This window comes from Cibotium barometz, chromosome 47, assembly GCF_041138505.1.
Source record: "Cibotium barometz isolate CiBa-2024 chromosome 47, ASM4113850v1, whole genome shotgun sequence".
Classification (NCBI taxonomy): domain Eukaryota; kingdom Viridiplantae; phylum Streptophyta; class Polypodiopsida; order Cyatheales; family Cibotiaceae; genus Cibotium; species Cibotium barometz.
In genome coordinates, this window is record NC_141092.1 from 35,989,166 (window position 1) to 36,009,545 (window position 20,380).

Sequence of the window (20,380 nt, forward strand, 5' to 3'; positions counted from 1 at the left end):
TCAAGTGCTCAATTGTACCTCACATTCGATCTTGTAGCTCTGCAAGTGCTGCTTGGGTGGTCCTCGAGACCATGTTCCAGTCCGGTAATGAAGCACGAGTCATGTACTTGATGTGGGAGCGGAATGACTTGACCATGAACGAAGGTGATTCCATTGCAGATCATCTTACCAAGGTAACGAACCTAAAAGAACAGGTGCTGAATATAGATGTGGTAGTTGATGACAGAAAATTGGTCACCACCATTCTTAACTCCTTATCTGAGTGCTATTAGAGTTTCCATACTTCTTTGAATCTCTCTATGAGAGGAGGCAATCCTATATCCTTCGAGTGAGTTGGATTACTTCTCCAAGAGGTGCAGACAAGGAAGAACAGATCCAGGGGTGATACAAGCAAAGGAGACCAAGCCTACTTCTCCAGGGACAAGCAAAGTGGACTCGTCACAAGGAGACACCAAGAAGTAGAAAGGAGAGTGTCACTACTGCCACGAGCCAGGGCACTACATCGAAGAGTGTCAAAAGAGGCTTGCAAGCTGAAAGCCGATGAAGACTTTGCAAATTCCGCTTCTTCTAGCTTCGGCGACAAGAAGCAGCAGCCAGAAGATAAAGTAAACCTAGTCCAAGATGACTGGGCTTTCTAGCCACATTACCACTATGGGGGGGAATGTTAAATATTAGTAGTGATTAATGTGGGAATAAACAAGTGCTAGGTGGTTGAGTAAACTAGCACTGAATGTACGCCTTAAATAAAGCAGGTCCAATGTGTGAACAACCGCTAGTATGTATAAGTCTCTTGTGTAGGAACAACCTCTTAAAAGGCATGTGTGGTGGCATCATATTTGGCATATGTGGTGCCATCATGCTAAGCATATGTGGTGGAATCATATTTAGCATATGTGGTGACATCACATCTAGCATATGCTTAGAATATGTAATGAGGTCTCTCCTATAAAAAGGACTTGCTTCTATAATGAATTTATGCTTTCCATTACATCTTCTACTCCGACAATCCCTTTAGTCTTGTGCTGATTATCTTGTTGATTATCATCTCTCTCTCTTCTCCCCACTAGTACTCAAGGCATTAGCTAACGATGGAGAGAGTGATTGCACAAGATAATGATGAATGAATTATGATAATACTTCCACCATGTACATTGCTTTTATAGGCATCAAGCCTCATCTTATGCTCTCTTAATAGGAGGGTGTTCTCACCTAGAGTGTTCACACCACTAGATACTACTAACTGAAAGCGCCCTCTCTGGGTAAAAAGTCTTGTAAAGTACTTCTGTAGCTCCTCCTCATAATCTGCAATGAGTACAATATCATCAACATATAGAAGGATGGAAACAAGAATACCTCTAGAGAAGCTCCTTTGCCCAGCTCTGTCAATGAAGCTTGAGATCTTATCTATGAAGAGTCCAAAGAGGTTAAAGAGGTTGGAGATAATGGGTATCCTTGTTTCACTCAGATGGTGCTAGAGACCTCAGCGAGTCCTCCTAGGCATCTTACCCTGCCAATAACTGACTCATATAAGGCAATGATAGCCGAGATCATGTCAGAGACGGGACCCCGAGATGCTGTAAGCACTGTATCAAAAGCTTTGCAGAAGTCCACAAAGGAGCAGTATAGTAATCTTTGCTTGCCTTGGTGCCTTGTATCCCTCTCTCTGCCAGTGTGTTGAGCTCAGACTCAAGGATAGATCCATAGAGCTTGGCAGGGTGGTGAGGGGGGGAGATGGGTTTACATCCAAGAGACGATGGTAGAGCTGATCTGCATAGATAAGATCACAATCATGGGTGAAATGGATCTGGGTGTAGTGTGAGATGGGTGGTGCGTGTGGTGGAGTAGGTGGTGTGCAGATGAAGGTGAAGGCAAGGTAACTGTGGTCGGCACCAAGCGGGCATGGTGGGATGGTAAAGTCAGGTATTAGCGAGGCTAGTTCCGGTGATCCCATAAGATAATTGGCTATGCTGGAGTGCCCTTATATAGAAAACTAGTAAGTCGTCCTAATGCAGGCCATCGTGCCATCCCATTATAGATAGCAAGGCTGTGGCGTGAGCCAAGCTGTAGGAGGCATCTCCCATAGAAAATGATGTCTCCATCGTCCTGTGAGATTTGCTGTGAGATCCGCTGTAGCCCTGTGCCATCCTGGTCTATCACTTGCAACTTGATAGGGTCCTAAAAATCATACATCTGTATTTGCTCACTCTTGGTCATAGCATTGAAGTCTCTCTCTCTCTCTCTCTCTCTCTCTCTCTCTCTCCAGGCACATTTCTAGGAGCCTAGGACCAAGGGTTGGCTTTTTGACACCCTCATCACACTAGCCTTGATGTATGGAGCAGCCTTCTGGGGGCCATATTTTTCCGATGAGGATTGGTAGCGAGTTGAGAGGCCCCAGGTCATGATGTTCTCTTGTATGAGCCGCAACAAACCATCAGTCTCACACCAGATTATCCAGGCAGAGTTTGCTGCAGTCCCGATGGTAGTGGATGCACTCTTCCAGACAGTAACATACCTCCATTGCATCAGTCACATGGATCCGCACAGGTACCTGAGGCTTGCCCTGGAGTCCTCAAGATAGCTAGCACTTGAGGGCCACTCTGGAGTATGGTATGCACTAGTTTTCACTTGGTTCTCATCAGTATATGGGCTCTGCATGGACCACCTACCCCTCCGTGAGTACAGTTTGGACTCCCCTTTTCTCCGGCTCTCTCATGGGGATACCAACTGGGTTATCCGGCTAGATCTTCTCAACCTCTACATCCATTGCACATGGATCACACCTTTGGAGCTCCCCACGAAGATGCACTTCTACAGAGTTCACTTCCTCACACTCACTGAGGATGGATTCATCCAGTAGCTGGGCTACTTGAGTGTTCACATGTCCCATGCCATGCGGATTGCGATTGGCCAGATACGGGTTTCATCCCACCGCCTCAGAGTGGAGACAGGTAGAGCTGAGCACATCTTCACAGCTGGGAAGCTCATACGGAGACCCAGAGGAGAGGATCTGCCGATTATGCCACACAGAGGTTGAGACGGAGGAGCATTACATATGCCACTGCCGAGTATACTATGAGATCTGTGGGAGGTTTCACTGTCTATTTTGTGAGGGATTTGGTCCACTCTCCAGGATCATTGACTTCCAGGACCAGCGTTGCCTAGGCCTCTTCCTGCTTGAGCTCCGCAAACACAAGGACACCTTCTTGAGAGAGCTTCGGCCCTAGCCACCCCGCCCCCTCCCTCGCCAGCCAACCATCACCAGTTTCTTTCGGACCCAGGAGGTGGAGGACACTGATATAGTGGATCTTGTGGACCCTCCACGAGCTACTCCGGACCTACCTTGCCCGAGAGGAGTTACCTCAGATTGAGGCTCCGCACTCAGCGTGCCCAGCCCCCTGGCCGTCGGCCACACCATCAGCTCCAAAACAGGACATGCTCCACCGCCATCGAGCTACCTTTCCACATGACATAGCTGAGGGAGACCTCTTGGCCATACTCATTAGCCCCATGCTTGATATTTTTGTTAGCACATTCATCCCTAGTTTCTGCCCATTTCTGGTGTCCTTTTGGTCCCTTTTGCATGGCCCTTGATTGTGGGCTGGCCACCTCTATTTTATATATTTTTCTGGGATTTTTCCCAGCCTGTATGGTTTTTTCCCAGTCGGCCAACTACTGATGTCCAGTCGGCCAGCATATGCAGTTCCAGTCGGCCAGCTCTCCCCACCTATAAATAGGTGGGCTGGCCTCTCACTTTTTGTATCTTGCCTAGTCTATCTTTTGCTCCCTCACTTATGAGACTGCTCGTGTCTCTTGCTCGGGACTGTACCACTTCAGTATATTCAGCATAGTTGCTCCATATCTTTCTCTCTCTTGCACTCTCTATTCAGCACACTGTAGTGCTCTTTTGCTTCCGCTCTGTGCACTCTTTCATGGTATCATCGCTCCTGGTTCAACGATTCCATCTGCTGCCCCAGATTCAGCCCTATTTACAGCCCCTTAACCTCTGCGTTTTTCTCAGATTTGCAGCCTTCTACTTGCTGCGTTTTCCAGACAGCTTCTGCTGATTGTTTTCCCTTCAGTTTGGCTTTATCGCTTACAGCCAGAAGGTAATATTTTCATCACCGTTTCACTTGTACTTGGAGTTTGGATCTAGGCTGCCTGTTTTTTCAGGACAACAGCCCCTCTTTGGCTGCGTCTTCCTCTCCAGTGGACATTCCCTTTTGCAGAGGGGGTTTTGTGGTGGTTCGGGCTTTGGTGGCAACCTTGGTACCTGTGGTGGACACTACTTCTAAGATTGTGCGTTTTTTTTCTTGAGGAGAGCCCAAGCTACAGTCCTTGTTGATGCCTTTCTCTCTTGCACCCTCTTACAGCATATTCCCAAGCCCTGTGTGGCTGCCTTTTCTCTCTATATCAAATCTGCATTTTTTGCTTCCCTCTTCTGGTGGCCTCAAGTGTAGCCTTCTCTTGCCATTTTAGCTCATGGAAGGCCCAAATCTATAAATTGGAGCCCTCTCTCTTCATTAATAAAGGCTCTCTTGCTGCACACTAGCCTCTGCCACCGTTACAGGCTGCCCTAATGATGGCTACTCTCTTTCTCTCTCTCTCTTGAAGGCTGCCCATGAAGAATACCGGCTGTTGGGGACTGTTTTGGAGGCTTCCATCGCGAAGAAATACTGAAGGCAAGGGTATTTAATCATTTATTATGATTTCTAGCCATTGTACTTGTTATACCAACCCTTGTACCTACTGTACCAGTCCTTGTACTTGTTGTACCTACTGTACCAGCCTTTGTATCGGCTGTACTAGCTTTTGTGCTAGTTGTACCAGCCATTGTACCTGCTATACCAACATTTGTACTTGCTGCACCAGCCACTGTATCGGTTGTACCAACCATTGTACTTGTTGTACCGGCTGAATGGAGAGTTGTACTTGCTGTACCAACTCTATTGCATGAAGGCCCGTGGTTTTTGGGGAAGAATCATTACCCACACGGAGGTATATGGATTATATTGCTGGTTCGGCATTTCTACAGCCTGTGTTCCGGCTTGGTAGCCTCGTGTTGGGCTGTGTTATGGCATTTGTATATGGATAATCTGGCATCTCCTGTGGGGAGAGTAAGGCCCTCAAAGCTTGTACATGATATTATTCTCCTTGGGTAATAAAATACTCCAAGGAGGGGGTCGGCCCATTCCGGCCTCTATGCGGTGTCACATGTGCAAGCTCCATTTTTAGCATTTGTGGATGTTTTGTCGAGCTTTTATGTTTTATGCAAAGTGATGATGGATATGTGTTAAGGTTGTGGCCATGTTTAAATGTTTTAATATGCATTGATGGTATCAACGAGTACGTCAAAGGCCCTAGTCCCCCGGGCGCCGCGAGTTACAGACATTATTATATCACTTTGGTCTCATAGGCCCATTGGGTCTTTAGTAGACACTAGATATATCTTTCTTTCTCTCCATCCTCTTTGAAGTTGTAGATCTCAAGTGTATATATGTATATATGCATATATATATATGTGTGTGTGTGTGTGTGTATATATACATATACATATCTATATATATCTATATCTATATCTATATATCTATCTATATATCTATCTATCTACATACATACATACATACACATACATATATATGTATGTATGTATGTATGTATGTACATGCATACGCACGCACGCACGCACGTACGTACGTACGTACGTACATACATACATACATACATACATACATACATATATATATATGTATATACATATATATATATATATATATATATATATATATATATATATATATATATATATATATATATATATATGCGTGTGTGTGTATACATATATATATATGTATATACATATATATATATATATGTATATACATATATATATATGTATATAGATATATATGTGTGTGTGTGTACATATATACATATATACATATATACATATGTGGGGATGTCATAGTAGCTGGTCCCTACTATGCATTATGAAGTTGATGGTTTATAATCTAGTGGATGACCGCCATGAAGTTATAAACTGCACTTTTCTATATGATGAGTTTGGGCATTTTCTTGGATTCATCTAGGTATATATATATATACATATATACATATATGTATATGTGTGTGTGTGTGTGTGGAGTGCGTGTGTGAGAGCATATCTTGATACAGAGTTCTAGACCCACTATTGGGCACTGATGACGTTAGTGGGGATGTCATAGTATCTAGTTCTTACTATGCATAATGGAGTTGATAGTTATATAGTCTTGTGGGTTGACTACCATGAGTATATAACATGCACGTTCCTAAAAGGTGAATTTGGGCATGTTCCTGGATTCATCTTGGTATATATATATATATATACACCTACACACACACACACACACATACATACATACATAAATACATGTGTGTGTGTGTGTATCATAGTCACCAGAAACGAGAACGAAACTGGCACCCCCCGGAATCGGAAATGGAAATGGGTAGGAAATGGCACATAGACTCGCTAATTAAATTAGTTAACCAAAACGAGTAATTATAAACTCACCCAGACATTCTCAAATTTGCATAAATGAGCGCACATTTAGAGCAACAAAATGTACCAGCTGTACCTTCCATATCTTGGTTTTGGTGGAAGTTTAGAGTTATTGTTGGTTGCCTATCTACTGACCGTTGCCTATACCTAGACAAAGTCTCTTTGGGAGTATTTGGGGATTTTGAAGGTACGCATCTATTCTCTCTGGATTTTATGGGATCATTGGAAACCTATGCTTTATGGATTTCTTAGATTCACGGGGATTCGTGGATATGTGGATATTTTTGGGACATTGTTGTTGAAATTTGGGATAAGCTGGTTGGTCCCATGCGTGGGAACTGTCACCATTTGGTCCATCTCCATTTGTGGAGCCACTTCTATGAGACTGTCACTCCATAGAGCGGCCAGATTTGTGCCATGTTCACATGGGGCCAGGGCAGTGTCCCATGTGAAAGGGCCAGTTTTATGGTGTCACATGGACAGGAGCCAAATCAGTGCCACCCGTGTGTGACCAGTGCTGCGTCACATGGACGGGAGGGAGATTTCGTCCATTATTTGTGCACATGCATTTATGCCTGTATGCATAAATTTATTTTTGCATGACTTATTTGCGTGTGTCTGCCTGTTATGCCGTGCCCATACACTGGACGGGGACGCCCCCAATGTGCCGTAGAGTGCTGGTTTGCTGACTTGGTGTGGCGTGTGAACGGGTGGTAAGTATTTTCATTTTGGCCTTTTCAAAAGGTAAAATCCATTAACTAGAGTAAACCTTAATATTTATAACGTATTATGTTCACACCCATTTTAAATAGGGGCTAGACATTTGCTTATGAGGGGCGCGGGGGGGGGGGGGGGGGGGGGGGGGGGGGGGGGCAAAGTAATAAGTTGATTAAAGGTTTTATAACCTTTTAAAAAAAGCCTTGCATGGGACTTTTTTGGGAAAATACCCACGTGGGGGGGTTGGTGGCTCTTCACGCCTGGCTGTACCCGCCTTATTCACGCCTAGCTGCATCCGCCTCCTTCACGCCTGGCTGAACCCGCCTGTTGTACTTGGTGTACCTGCTGCCCCTGATGTACCTGGCTGTATCTGCCTGTTGTACTTGGTGTACCTGCTGCCCCTGATGTACCTGGCTGAACCCACCTGTTGTACTTGGTGTACCTGTTGTCCTTGATGTTCGTGGTTGTATCCGCCTGTTGTACTTGGTGTACCTGCTGCCCTTGATGTACCTGGCTGAACCCGCCTGTTGTACTTGGTGTACTTGCTGCCCCTGATGTACTTGGCTGTACCCGCCTGTAGTACTTGGTGTACCTGCTGCTCAGCTGTACCTGGTTGTACCCCCTGTAGTACTTGGTATACCTGCTGCTCAGCTGTACCTGGCTGTAGTACTTGGTGTACCCGCTGAACCCACTGTATCAGTTGTACAAACAGTACCTGCTGTACCTGCACGTGTGAAGCATTTAATGTACTTGGTGTATTTGCTGCAAAGTACAAAACCCGAATATTAATTGGCTGGCTGTACCTGCACACATGTGAAGTTCCTGACATGCTTGATTGTACCTGCTACAAATTGTACCGGTTGTATTTGGATTGTACTCACCGTATCAGGTGCTCTCATATTTTTCTCATCTGTGTAAATCTGAAATTTGCTAATTTAAATTCAGAGAATGCTTTAAGTTGTGTAGTGCAGGAGCATGGCATGTATATGCTGACCATGTTCAGGAAATTCTTCCTGGTGTGGCTAGTACATTTCCCTGTGTGGTGTTGTTAACCAGGCTCTCAGAGCTTCTGAGAGCCAGTGAAGGTTCGACTCACCAGAGAATTTGGGAGCAAAGCATCATTGGGGAGAACCAGGCCACGTTCCCTCCATGTGGTGTACTCCTTGGCCTGCGTTAGTACGGGCGTGCTTGTTGGTGCACGGTCCCGGAAGACCAGTGAAAGACACGTGTACACCTAGTGAAGGTGGGAATGAGCCTGTGATTTGGGGCTACTCTGACCAACACCTCTTCATCGACTTGAACCAGTTTTATTTGGTTGTTTTCACTCCCTTGTGGAGAAATCTGGCCTGTCAGGCCGGTGACACTTGTACAAATATAAATACTCCAAGAAATACAAAAAAATATTGAAAAGGGGGGGGGGGGGGGCGGCCCTTTCTGGCCCCAGTGCTGGTGTCATTTGTATTTTCAGTATTTCCAGTATTTGTGTTGCTGATGTTGTTTCCATTGTTTAATAACAGTTAAATTAAGTGTTCTAAATATGTGTATATTGTCTTCCGATCTGTGGGCCTCTTGTAGGGAGCGGTCACATTGGTATCAGATTCCGGTCGTCTCTCTTTCTCAAGAGGAGACACGGAGTTTTGAGATCGGAAGCAAGCACGCACACTTAATTCAATGGACAGCTAGGGCAACCCATTGGAAGTGCCGAATTCGAGGGGCCAATCAAGTGCTTCACAGGATTTCGATGCATTGCATGGAAGGCATAAGCCTCTTGAGAGAGTCTATGACAGTGCATACATGGGACAGCCATCACGTGGTAAAGAATCCATGCACGAGGAAGAGCCCAATGCATTGAGGGCTGAGTTGGAGCACATGAAGAGGCTCTTGTAGGCAAAACAGCAAGAGCTGAAATTCTTGCATGAAGACCCTCATGTACAAAGTGTCATAGAAGCCAAGAAAGCTGATGCTATGGTGGACATGACTTTTGAGTCTATGGCTCGAGAAGTGGGTAAGAAGCGAAGGGAGTTGGCACTCTCTTATCTTATCTGCAAGGTGACCTTAAAGAGGGAGAGGATGGACAGCTTATGTTCAAGAATCCACCCCGTTTGCAGCATGGAGACCTAGCCTCTCAAAGGTTGAGATCATACTTGCAAAAAGAAGAAGTTTCGGTCACCTCCCGCCATGCATCCACTCCTCAGGGCACAGGAGGAAATAGATTTATGCATGCTCAAGGCCATTTGGATTCCAAGAATGTACATCATGGGGACAGTGGACGGCATGCAAGCCGAAACACTTTGCTCATTGAATTGTCTCGTGGTGAGACATTGCATCATTTGGGGAGGTCACATGCATCGGGGCCACAGATTCATAATGCACATGCCACCGTGCCTTTTGAAACATCTTTGATTGCCCATGAAGCCCATGCAGAGAAAGCTGTCCCGGTGGATAAGGGGAAGAGAAAAAGAGAAGAACATGTACCACATGCCAAGAAGCTCAAGGAGTTCAAGGTAGGGGACAAGTCCGTGAAATTTGATGCCTTTCATGGAGAGTATGATGCCTCTAAGGTGCTAGCATTTGTGGCCCAGTTTGATATTGCTTTTAGTGATGAGGATTTCACACTGAGAAGTCCAAAATTCGTCATTCAAGCATGTTCTTGAAGGGGACAGCTGCCCATTGGTGGATCAATGAAAAGACCGCCAAAGATTCCATTTGCACTTGGAAAGAGTTTAAGGACAGATTTTATGCCCAATTCTTGCCTCCTAATGCGGAGCAAACTCTCACCCAAAAGTGGGATAGACTTGAGCAAAAAGATAATGAAAGTGTGCAGCAGTATGTCAATAAGTTTTGGAAAGTGTTACTTGAGGTAACTCCCTTTATGCAACTCTTCGAGGATGAAAGAAAGAGGAAGTTTCGCTCCGGATTGCAACCAGCTTATCGTTCGAGCATTGAATTGCATCCGAAACACACTCTACAACAGCTTATAGTCTCTGCTCTTGCTACGGAGCAATTGGTGCTCAAAATTAAGCAAGATCAAGGGGGTTCTAAGGGCAAAGAGAAGGCTGTCCCAAACCTGCAAAAAGGTGGACAGCCACCTAAAAAGAGCTTTCGGGATGTTCAGAAGGGAGGTAAAGCTGAAAATACCTCATCCAAGGATTATGGGCCAAAGAAAAACAAATTTGGTTTGACCCCCGAGCAAAGGGAGCAATATGCAAAGGAGGGGAAATGCTTTTCTTGTGGCAGCAAAGAGCATATGTTTAGACAATGTCCCAACCGCAAACCAAAGCATGAGGACAAGCAACCCAAGGCAAATGGCATGCGAAACACAAAGCATGATGGAAAAGAGAGGATGGTATGCAAAGCATGGGGTCAAATCAAGGATCAGTCCGCTCTATTTATGTTTGATGATTGTGCAACAGATAACTTCATCTCTATTCAGATGGCAGCCGCCTTGGGTATTGAGGTTGAGGACATGGGGCCTCAAATTGAAGCAGAAGCTGCAGGTTACCCCACTTATTGGGAAGTTGCGCATACATATTCAGGTTTATCTTGATCATGAGCATTTCTTGGTTGCCCCACTTAATGGATGCGATGTATTGCTTGGCAAGCCATGGCATCATAGGCTTGAGCCTTGCAAAGAGTACAAGACAAACAGGATTTCCTTTATGCATAGAGGCCGCATGCATGTTATTGATGCTGGCAAGGAAGAGAATTCTATCCCAGTTGTATCTCACATCCAGATTAATAAAGCAATGAAAAAGAGTCTTTTTGTGTACTTGGTTTTTGTTCGTGATAGCATTGAACCAAGTCATTAAAATGTGGATGTTTTGACTGAGGATAGGTTGAATTTTCTTCATGCATACAAAGATTGTTTTGTTGATGCATTGCCAGGAGCATTACCTCCTCAAAGGCCCGAGGATCATCGCATAGATCTCGTGCCAGGTAGTTCTCCACCTAACAAACCTGCATATCGTATCAGTGCCACACAACAAGAAGAGATCATGAAGTAGGTTAATGAGCTTTTGGAGAAAGGTTTGGTTTAGCCAAGTTCCTCACCTTATTGCTCTCCCGTGCTTCTTGTTCAAAAGAAAGATGGGTCATTCCGCATGTGTGTGGATTATAGAGCTCTAAATAAGCTCACCATCAAGAATAGGTTTCCAATCCGGCGTATTGATGACATTTTGGATAAGCTTGATGGCTCGTCTTGTTTCAGCCGTATTGATTTGAAGAGTGGTTATCACCAGATACGAGTGGTGCCACATGATGTCCACAAAACTGCATTCAGGACAGCTTTTGGATTGCATGAGTTTTTGGTGATGTCTTTTGGTCTCACCAATGTCCCAGCCACATTCAATCGTATGATGGATAGGGTATTCCGACCCCATCAAAAATTCATAGGTGTATTCTTTGATGACATCTTGGTTTTCTCCAAGAATGAGCAGGAGCATAGGACTCATTTGGCCACAGTGTTTGAAGAGTTGCGGAAGCATAAACTCTTCATTAATGCCAAGAAAAGTGAGTTCTTTCTTTCAGAGATACACTATTTGGGTCACATTGTATCCAAGGATGGTGTAAGAATGGATCCTACCAAGATTGAAACCATTCGGAATTGACCAGAGTTGCAAAATGTACATCAAGTACGTAGTTTTCTGGGTTTATGTTCATATTATAGGCGCTTCATAAGGCATTTTGCCATGATTGCCACGTCTCTACATGATCTCACGAAGAAGAAAGCCACTTTTAAATGGACCCCAAAGGAGCAGGATGCCTTCTTGCAACTCAAGAATGCTATCATATGTGGACCCGTATTGATTGTTCCCGACTTGCAAAGGTCATTCATAGTGGAATGTGATGCTTGTGGCGATTGTATAGGGGTTGTCCTAAATTAAGGTCGTCATGTAGTTGCATATGAGGGCCGTCGATTGCATAATGCCGAGCTTCATATGGATATCTATGAGAAAGAGCTCTTGGCTGTAATTCATGCCTTAAAGATATGGAAACATTATCTTCTTGGGGCTGAATTTGTAGTCAAGACAGATCATCAAAGCTTGAGATACTTTTTATCTCAAACAAAGCTTTGGGAGAAGCTGATGAGAATGGCAAACTTTCTTTTCATGTTTCATTTTCAGATTGTACATACTCCGGGAAAGAAGAATGTAGTAGCAGATGCATTGTCCAGGAGGCCTTATGTGGCTGCAGTTTCAATGGCCTCTCATGGGGACTTATCTACCATGCGAGATTTGTATCATTTGGATGCTGATTTTTGCCACATATGGACTGATTTGATGGCTGGTCGCTCACATGCCTCTTATGTGATTAAAGAGGATTATCTTATGAAGGATAACTCCTTATGTGTAGTGAAGGATATGCGTCCAAAGGTTATGGAAGAATGTTACGCTCCACCTTATGCTGCTCATCAAGGTATCATGCCTACTACACGCATGATATTTCTTTTGGCCAAGCATGCGTAAAGACATTGAGGCATATGTACGTGCATGTCTTACTTGCCAAAAGGTGAAATTTGATAGGCAAAAGCCTCCAGGTTTGCTTTAGCCATTGCCTATTCCCTCGCAACCATGGGAAAGTATTACTATGGACTTTATTATGGACTTGCCTAGATCCCAGCATGGGAATGATGCTATTTGGACCATTGTGGACAGGTTTAGCAAGTAAGCTCACTTCTTGCCCGTCAAGAAAACCATTAAAATTGATCATATGGTGAAGCTTTTTCTTGCTAACATTTTCAAGTATCATGGTATGCCTAAGTCCATTGTTGGGGATAGAGATCCCAGGACTACGAGCCTCTTCTGGAGGGCTTTATTTGATAACATGGGCACTAAACTTGAGTTTTCATTAGCTTTTCATCCCCAAATGGATGGCCAAAGTGAAGCTGCAAATTGAGCCGTGTTGGATTTGTTGAAGTGTTATGTGGCAGATCAAAAGATTGCATGGGAGAAGTATCTTCCACTTGTAGAGTTTGCCTACAACAACACAGTTCATGCCTCCATGGGAAAGGCCCCGTTTGAGATTATTTATGGCAGAGTGATCTTGCCACCCATCCTTCGTACAAAGGATGAGATTTTTGCAGTTGATGAGTATGTGCGTGACTTAAATGTAGCCTTTGCTCAGGTGCGGACAACCATTGCAAGGTCACAAGATAAGCATAAAAGGGCTGCTGACAAGCATAGAAGAGACATGCAAGTCAAGGAAGGTGATTGGGTATTGCTGAAATTTGAGAAAGCTAGGCTTCGGAAGAGGCTAGGACGAGAGGGATCATATCCAAAGCTTTCTACTCGATATTATGGACCCTTCCAAGTGATTGACAAGATCAATGAAGTGTCCTTCAGGCTTGCTTTACCCAACCATTGGAAGATTCACAATGCTTTTCATGTGAGTCTTTTCCGGAAGTATGTGGGGCCAGATCCAGAGGAGCCTGTCCACAGAAGATCCGCCAGAAGTTGATGAACTTGAGGAGATCCTTCAGCCAGAGCAGATTGTATTTCACAAGAAGAGAAAGTTACCACATGGGAAGCTTTCCAAGAGATACCTTGTGAAATTTAAAAATTATTTACCAATTGATGCAAAGTGGGTAGATGAGGATTATTTACAGGCATATCTTGAGGCTTTTCAGTTGAGGTCAATTGTTTAGAAGCCCGGGGAGATGTCACCATTTGGTCCATCTCCATTTGTGGAGCCACTTCTATGGGACTTTCACTCCATAGAGCGGCCAGATTTGTGCCATGTTCACATGGGGCCAGGCCAGTGTCCCATGTGTAAGGGCCAGTTTTATGGTGTCACATGGACGAGAGTCAGATCAAGAGCCAGATCAGTGCCACCCGTGTGCGACCAGTGCTGCGTCACATGGACGGGAACCAATTTTGTGCCACCCGTGTATGGCCAGGATGGTGTCTTACCTATGGGACTGTCACTCCATAGGAAGACCAGGACATATTTATTTATATTTCGTGCCAGTTTTGTGCCTGACAGGAATCTCTTGTACAAGTTTCAAGAAAGGGAGATTTCGTCCATTATTTGTGCACATGCATTTATGCCTGCATGCATAATTTTTTTTTGCATGACTTATTTGTGTGTGTGTGTGCCTGTTATGCCGTGCCAGTACACTGGATGGGGACGCTCCCAGTGTGCCGTAGAGTGCTGGTTTGCTGACTTGGTGGTGTGGCGTGTGAACAAGTGGTAAGTATTTTCATTTTGGCCTTTTTAGTATTTTCATTTTGGCCTTTTTAAAAGGTAAAATCCATTAACTAGAGTAAACCTTAATATTTATGAGGTATTGTGTTCACACCCATTTTAAATAGGGACTGGACATTTGCTTATGAGGGGGGGCTCAATAATAAGTTGATTAAAGGTTTTATAACCTTTTTAAAAAAGCCTTGCATGGGACTTTTTTGGGAAAATACCCACGTGGGGGGGTTGGTGGCTCTTCTTGCCTTCTTCACGCCTAGTTGTACCCGCCTCCTTCACGCCTAGCTGCATCCACCTCCTTCACGCCTGGATGAACCCGCTTGTTGTACTTGTTGTACCTGCTGCCCCTGATGTACGTGGTTGTATCCGTATGTTGTACTTGGTGTACCTGCTACCCCTGATGTACCTGGCTGAACCTGCGTGTTGTACTTGGTGTACTTGCTATCCCTGATGTACTTGGTTGTACCCGCTTGTAGTACTTGGTATACCTGTTGCTCAACTGTACCTACGTGTAGTACTTGGCGTACCCGCCGAACCCACTGTACCAGCTGTACAAACAGTACCTGCTTTACCTGCACCTGTGAAGCATTTAATGTACTTGGTGTATTTGCTGCAAAGTACAGAACCCGAATATTAATTTTTTTGGCTATACCTGCACACATGTGAAGTTCCTGACGTGCTTGATTGTACCTGCTACAAATTGTACCGATTGTATCTGGATTGTACTCACCGTACCAGGTGCTCTCATATTTTTCTGTGTAAATCTGAAATTTGCTAATTTAAATTCAGAGAACGCTTTAAGTTGTGTAGTGCAGGAGCATGTTCAGGAAATTCTTCCTGGTGTGGCTAGTATATTTCCCTATGTGGTGTTGTTAACCGCGCTCTCAGAGCTTCTGAGAGCCAGTGAAGGTTTGACTCACCAGGGAATTTGGGAGCAAAGCATCATTGGGGAGAACCAGGCCACGTTCCCTCCGCGGTGTACTCCTTGGTCTGCGTTAGTACGGGCGTGCCTGTTGGTGCACGGTCTCGGAAGACCAGTGAAAGGCACGTGTACACCTAGTGAAGGTGGGAATGAGCCTGTGATTTGGGGCTACTCCGACCAACACCTCTTCATCGACTTGAACCAGTTTTATTTGGTTGTTTTCAGTCCCTTGTGGAGAAATCTGGCCTGTCAGGCCCGTGACACTTGTACAAATATAAATACTCCAAGAAATACAAAAAAGTATTGAGGGGAGGGGGGGACGGCCCTTTCCAGCCCCAGTGCTGGTGTCATTTGTATTTTCAGTATTTGTGTTGCTGATGTTGTTTCCATTGTTTAATAATAGTTAAATTAAGTGTTCTAAATATGTGTATATTGTCTTCCGATCTTTAGGCCTCCTGTAGGGAGCGGTCACAAGAACAGAAGAGCACCCAAAGCTTGTAACAAATAAATTCGCCCTTGTAGTATGACATAAATTCCAAAGGAGGGGCCGGCCCATTCCGGTCTCAGTGTGGTGTCAAGGATTTAAGTGGATAAACTGTGTGCCTTTATTTTAAGTATTTAATCGCATGAATAGTCATGTGTGAACCCCTGAATTTGTCACAGCAGGGGCACACATTGGGAAGACACTCATCCAAGCCTTGATAGTACCATTGGCCTTCAATTAAGGTAAAATTTGAAGATTTGAGTGATAGTAAATTACCTCCTGCCACTCTGGATTACTTACCTTGGATGGAACAGGTGGCAGCCGATCATTTAGTGGCTTGTATGTGCTGAAGTGGTTCTTGCCTACTCTGTGTACAACTTGACGTTTAACTTTCACGTGGTAGCATCCATGTCTTTCTTGTCGGTGCAACTCCATGTACCCTCATATATTGGCCCTTTGTAGATGTTAGGGCAACTCTCTTTTTTTCACTCTTTCAGTTCCTTTCCCCAATTTTGAGTGCTTTTGTTTCTCAAGGATTTTACTTTGTAGAATTGGAAACTCCTGGTAAAATGACAGCAAAGCATTTATGACATTGGCTTTTTTATGCAACCACGTGGCAGTCTTGTTTGTGGTGCATTAACTTTTAAAGGCATCACATTGTTCGACCAGGGATGCTTTGTAAGAAACCTTTGGCCTGTTTGTTTTTTTGCTATGAAAGGTACATCATGGTGAGGCTGTTGGCATCATTGGACCATCTGGCACGGGAAAATCTACCATCTTGCGAATAATGGCAGGGTTGCTTTCACCAGACAAGGTTTCTCTTTTATTTGGTTCTCAACTCCAATTTTGTTTTTACCAAATGTTGTCCCTGTACATGCATGAGTGAATGAATGCATGCATACATACAAACATAAAGACATGCATGCATACATACATATAGACATCCATTTATGCAATCATACATACATACGTACATAAACACATGCATACATACGTACATATAGACATCCATTTATGCGAGCATACATGCATACATACACACATCCATTCATGCAAGCATGCATGCATACATACACACATAACATACATACATATATATATATATATATATACACTCCATACATACATACATGCATTGCATCACTGCACTCTTTAAGATTTGTGACTATTGGCAGGGTGAAGTCTACATATGTGGCAAAAGGCGAAAGGGATTGATAAGTGATGAAGGTTCATTAGGTCTCCGCATAGGTTTGGTATGGGCTCGTTCTGGTCTACCTCATTTTGTTATTTAACCCGTGACCGTGTATGCACTTGGACATCGTCTTTGAAAACTGCTGATGATCTGGAGCATGCATTTCTTAATAGTGGTAGTGAGCGGTTTTCATTTTTTTTTTACTAAACCTGTATGAGTTGATGCATGTATTTCGTTATAGCAACAGTGTGGTTTTCAATTTTTTACTAAACCTGTAAGAATTGATTGCATCCCTTATGCTCAAATAATGTTTTTGGCTTTTGGAGACGACAAGATGTGCAGTTAGTAGAACCAAGCCCCTCGCTCTTTCGATACTGAAAGCCCTAGCATAGTTGGTGTTTGGAATGTGGTCCCCTCTAAGGTAGGCTGGAGGTCAAAAAGGGTGGGTTGAAGGTCTATCCATCTTCCACCACCTAGCATCTTCTTAGGCTACTGTCATTGTGGCCAGCCACAGGCACATGTGATACAGTGGGATACGATCCTGCCTCCTACATCCTGCCTCCTGCTGGGAGGTGATCAATAGCATGTTGGCATGAGTTCATTGAGGAGAGGGTAACCCTCTTGCAGAATCAGTCTGGTCCATCTAGACTGACCTTACCTTTCCCCTTTGCGGCCAGTGGGAGCGCCTCCAGGCAGCTCCAGAGCCATGCAGGACCGGGAAGCTTTCCTACACATCTGGAGCTCTAGATCTTTTGTGTCTGGTGGCATGTTTGGGATCACTTGGAACTACAGGCTCTTCCCCCCGCCCTTCATCCCTGCCTGCTGCTGTCGCCTCTCTCTCTCTCTCTCTCTCTCTCTCTCTCTCTCTAGGTGCCAGTAGTATCATCTTTATTTTTCATTTTCTGGGTTTTTTAATCCAGACATTGTATCAGATCCACCATGATGTAACTTTTGGTCTCATAGGTCATTATGGCCTTTTGAAGACGTTAATATAACATTTCATTTCTCTCTCTAGGGCTCTTAAAAAGCTGCATAATGGGAGAGCAAAAGGTCATGAGGATCTACACGCGGTACATTTTGCCCACGGGCACCACGTATTGGCTCCCATTCTTGCCAGTCTTTTTAATAGAGCACTCTGTGAAGGCTTCCCACCCTCTTGGACTACCAACACCATTGTCCCCATCCACAAAGCAGGAGACCCCACGGACCCAGGTAACTACAGGACTATCATGATTGGTCACACAATGGCCAAAATATATGGGGCAGTACTAGAGGACATGATGAGCTCTATGGCAAAGAGGATGGGAAATAGCAAAGAGACATGTGTATTGCTGCTTTGTGGATTCCCGCAAAGCCTTTGACTCTGTCCCTTGATCCCGTCTAATAGGATGCTTGCAGGAGCTCCAGTTCTCACATGAGATGATATGGGGTGTGATGGCACTATATGAGGCAGTACTCGGTCGAGTATGTGCACCCGTTGGGACCTCTGGAGATATATGCAGCACTATTGGGGTTAAGCAGGGCTGCCCACTCTCGCCTACACTCTTTGGCCTATACATTGATGAGATTGTAGTATTTGTGGATAGTTTTGGAGGTAGAGGTTTACCATTGGCTTAGACAATAGTGCCCATATTGCTATACGCTGACGACATTGTCTTGATCTCAGATTCAGCCGAGGGTTTACAGAAGCAGTTAAATGCAATGGACAGATTTTGCAGGGAGAGAGACCTTACGGTCAATTTGGGCAAAACCAAGGTTATGGTGGCTTAGTATATGGCTAGGATTTGACATTCCCAGCCCATAGCTATAGTCTTTATTTGCTTTTGTACCATGATGAGATTACATGGACACTATTGTATCACTTTTGGTCTCATAGACCCATTGCGTCTTTTGAAGACGTTTAATAAAACTTTCTTTCTTTCTTTCTTTCTCTCTCTTTCATGATGACATCACTATCCTTATACACTAGTGATAATCGTTTTTCCTTTTCTCTCAGTTACTTTTTCCTGGCTTAGTATATCCATAGTATCATTGTACCACTTATGGTCTCATAGGTCCTTGAGGTCTTTTGTAGACATTAATATTTCTTTCTTTCCCCTTCTTCCTTTTGAGAACGAGTGTGTTATTGCTTTCTGGTGCTATTATTCGGATCAGCTCCTCTACTCCAATGGTTTGTTTGTGTGTGTATGGATTTTGTACTTCTTTGTTTCATTCTAGAGGAACGCAAGCTTTCTTTCTGCATCTTAATAGAGGTTGGGGTGTCATGATGCTGCACACTGATCATATTTGGCACTGAACTCTGTAGGTTTTTCAAAGTGCTGCACTGTTCGACTCTCTTACGGTTCAAGAGAATGTTGGCTTCATGCTGTAAGACGATGATTGTTAACACATCAAAAATTATTTCCATTTTAATGGAAGAATAAAAAAAGTCTGGTTTCAAATTAAAAATTGCTTTAGCAAATTGAAGTAGGGTGTACCTACCCCCTCGCCCCCTCCTGCCAAACCACCCAAAAAAAAAAAAAAACCCTTATGGATTGCAGATATGAGCACTCCACTCTTTCCAAGGAAAGAATATCCGAGCTCGTTGCTGAGAGTTTAGCAGCTGTTGGATTGAAGGTACGTTCTTGCAAGACGTTTTTTTTCAAATAGCTCCCATTGCAAGCATGACTATAAGGTGTTTATTTGTCCTAACTGTTTTCGATGAGGTTCTTAGTTGGTTAGTATTCCATTACACGGTTACTGTTGTCTGACCTGTGCGCAGGGGAATCTGTTTTTCTGTAAATGCGGGTGATGTGTTTATGGGATTCCCACAAGGAGGGTACTAACATAGGGAGTCTACAGGGCTAGGCTAGTGGGTGCCACCAGAAATGCCAAAGGGAGAGGGCCTAGGCGTTAATTATACACCCTCTAAGGTTATACTCCCTTTTGGCCCTTCACCTTTTAGACAGATAATTAATGCCTAGGGCCTCGTCCTTTAGCATCCTCGTTAAATTGGTCACCTAATGCACTGACCTAGCCATCTAGACTCCCTATTTACAGATTTTTCCTGGGGGCAATCCCATAAATTAGGTGATGTAACAGTCAATTTGGGGGATTCACTATTAAAAAAGCCCTAAGGATATTTATAAAACTCCTCACATGTAGATCTAGGCCCTCCCTTTTTTTATGAACGTACACCCTATTTCCAAAAGCACTTCAAAATATTCACAGAGGTGTATTTTTGTAATTTGTAATCATACATAGAATTCATGTGCTATCTATGTTTTCAGGAGTCAAATCGAAAGTAAAAAGCTTTGGTGATGTGGTCTTGATCCTGATGGTGTTTTTAACACT

The 20,380-nt window shown here is 44.1% G+C and overlaps 1 protein-coding gene across 1 annotated transcript in view; it reads left to right on the forward strand.

Annotated features, from left to right (window-relative positions):
- The window catches only part of ABCI13 (non-intrinsic ABC protein 11), a 58,211-nt gene that overhangs the window by 19,921 nt on the left and 17,910 nt on the right, over positions 1-20,380 (forward strand). The window contains exons 3-6 of the mRNA XM_086784700.1: positions 16,574-16,669; positions 17,031-17,108; positions 19,353-19,414; positions 19,588-19,663. Coding sequence (XP_086640826.1) covers positions 16,574-16,669; positions 17,031-17,108; positions 19,353-19,414; positions 19,588-19,663 — 312 coding nt within the window. The remainder of the gene's footprint in view (positions 1-16,573; positions 16,670-17,030; positions 17,109-19,352; positions 19,415-19,587; positions 19,664-20,380) is intronic.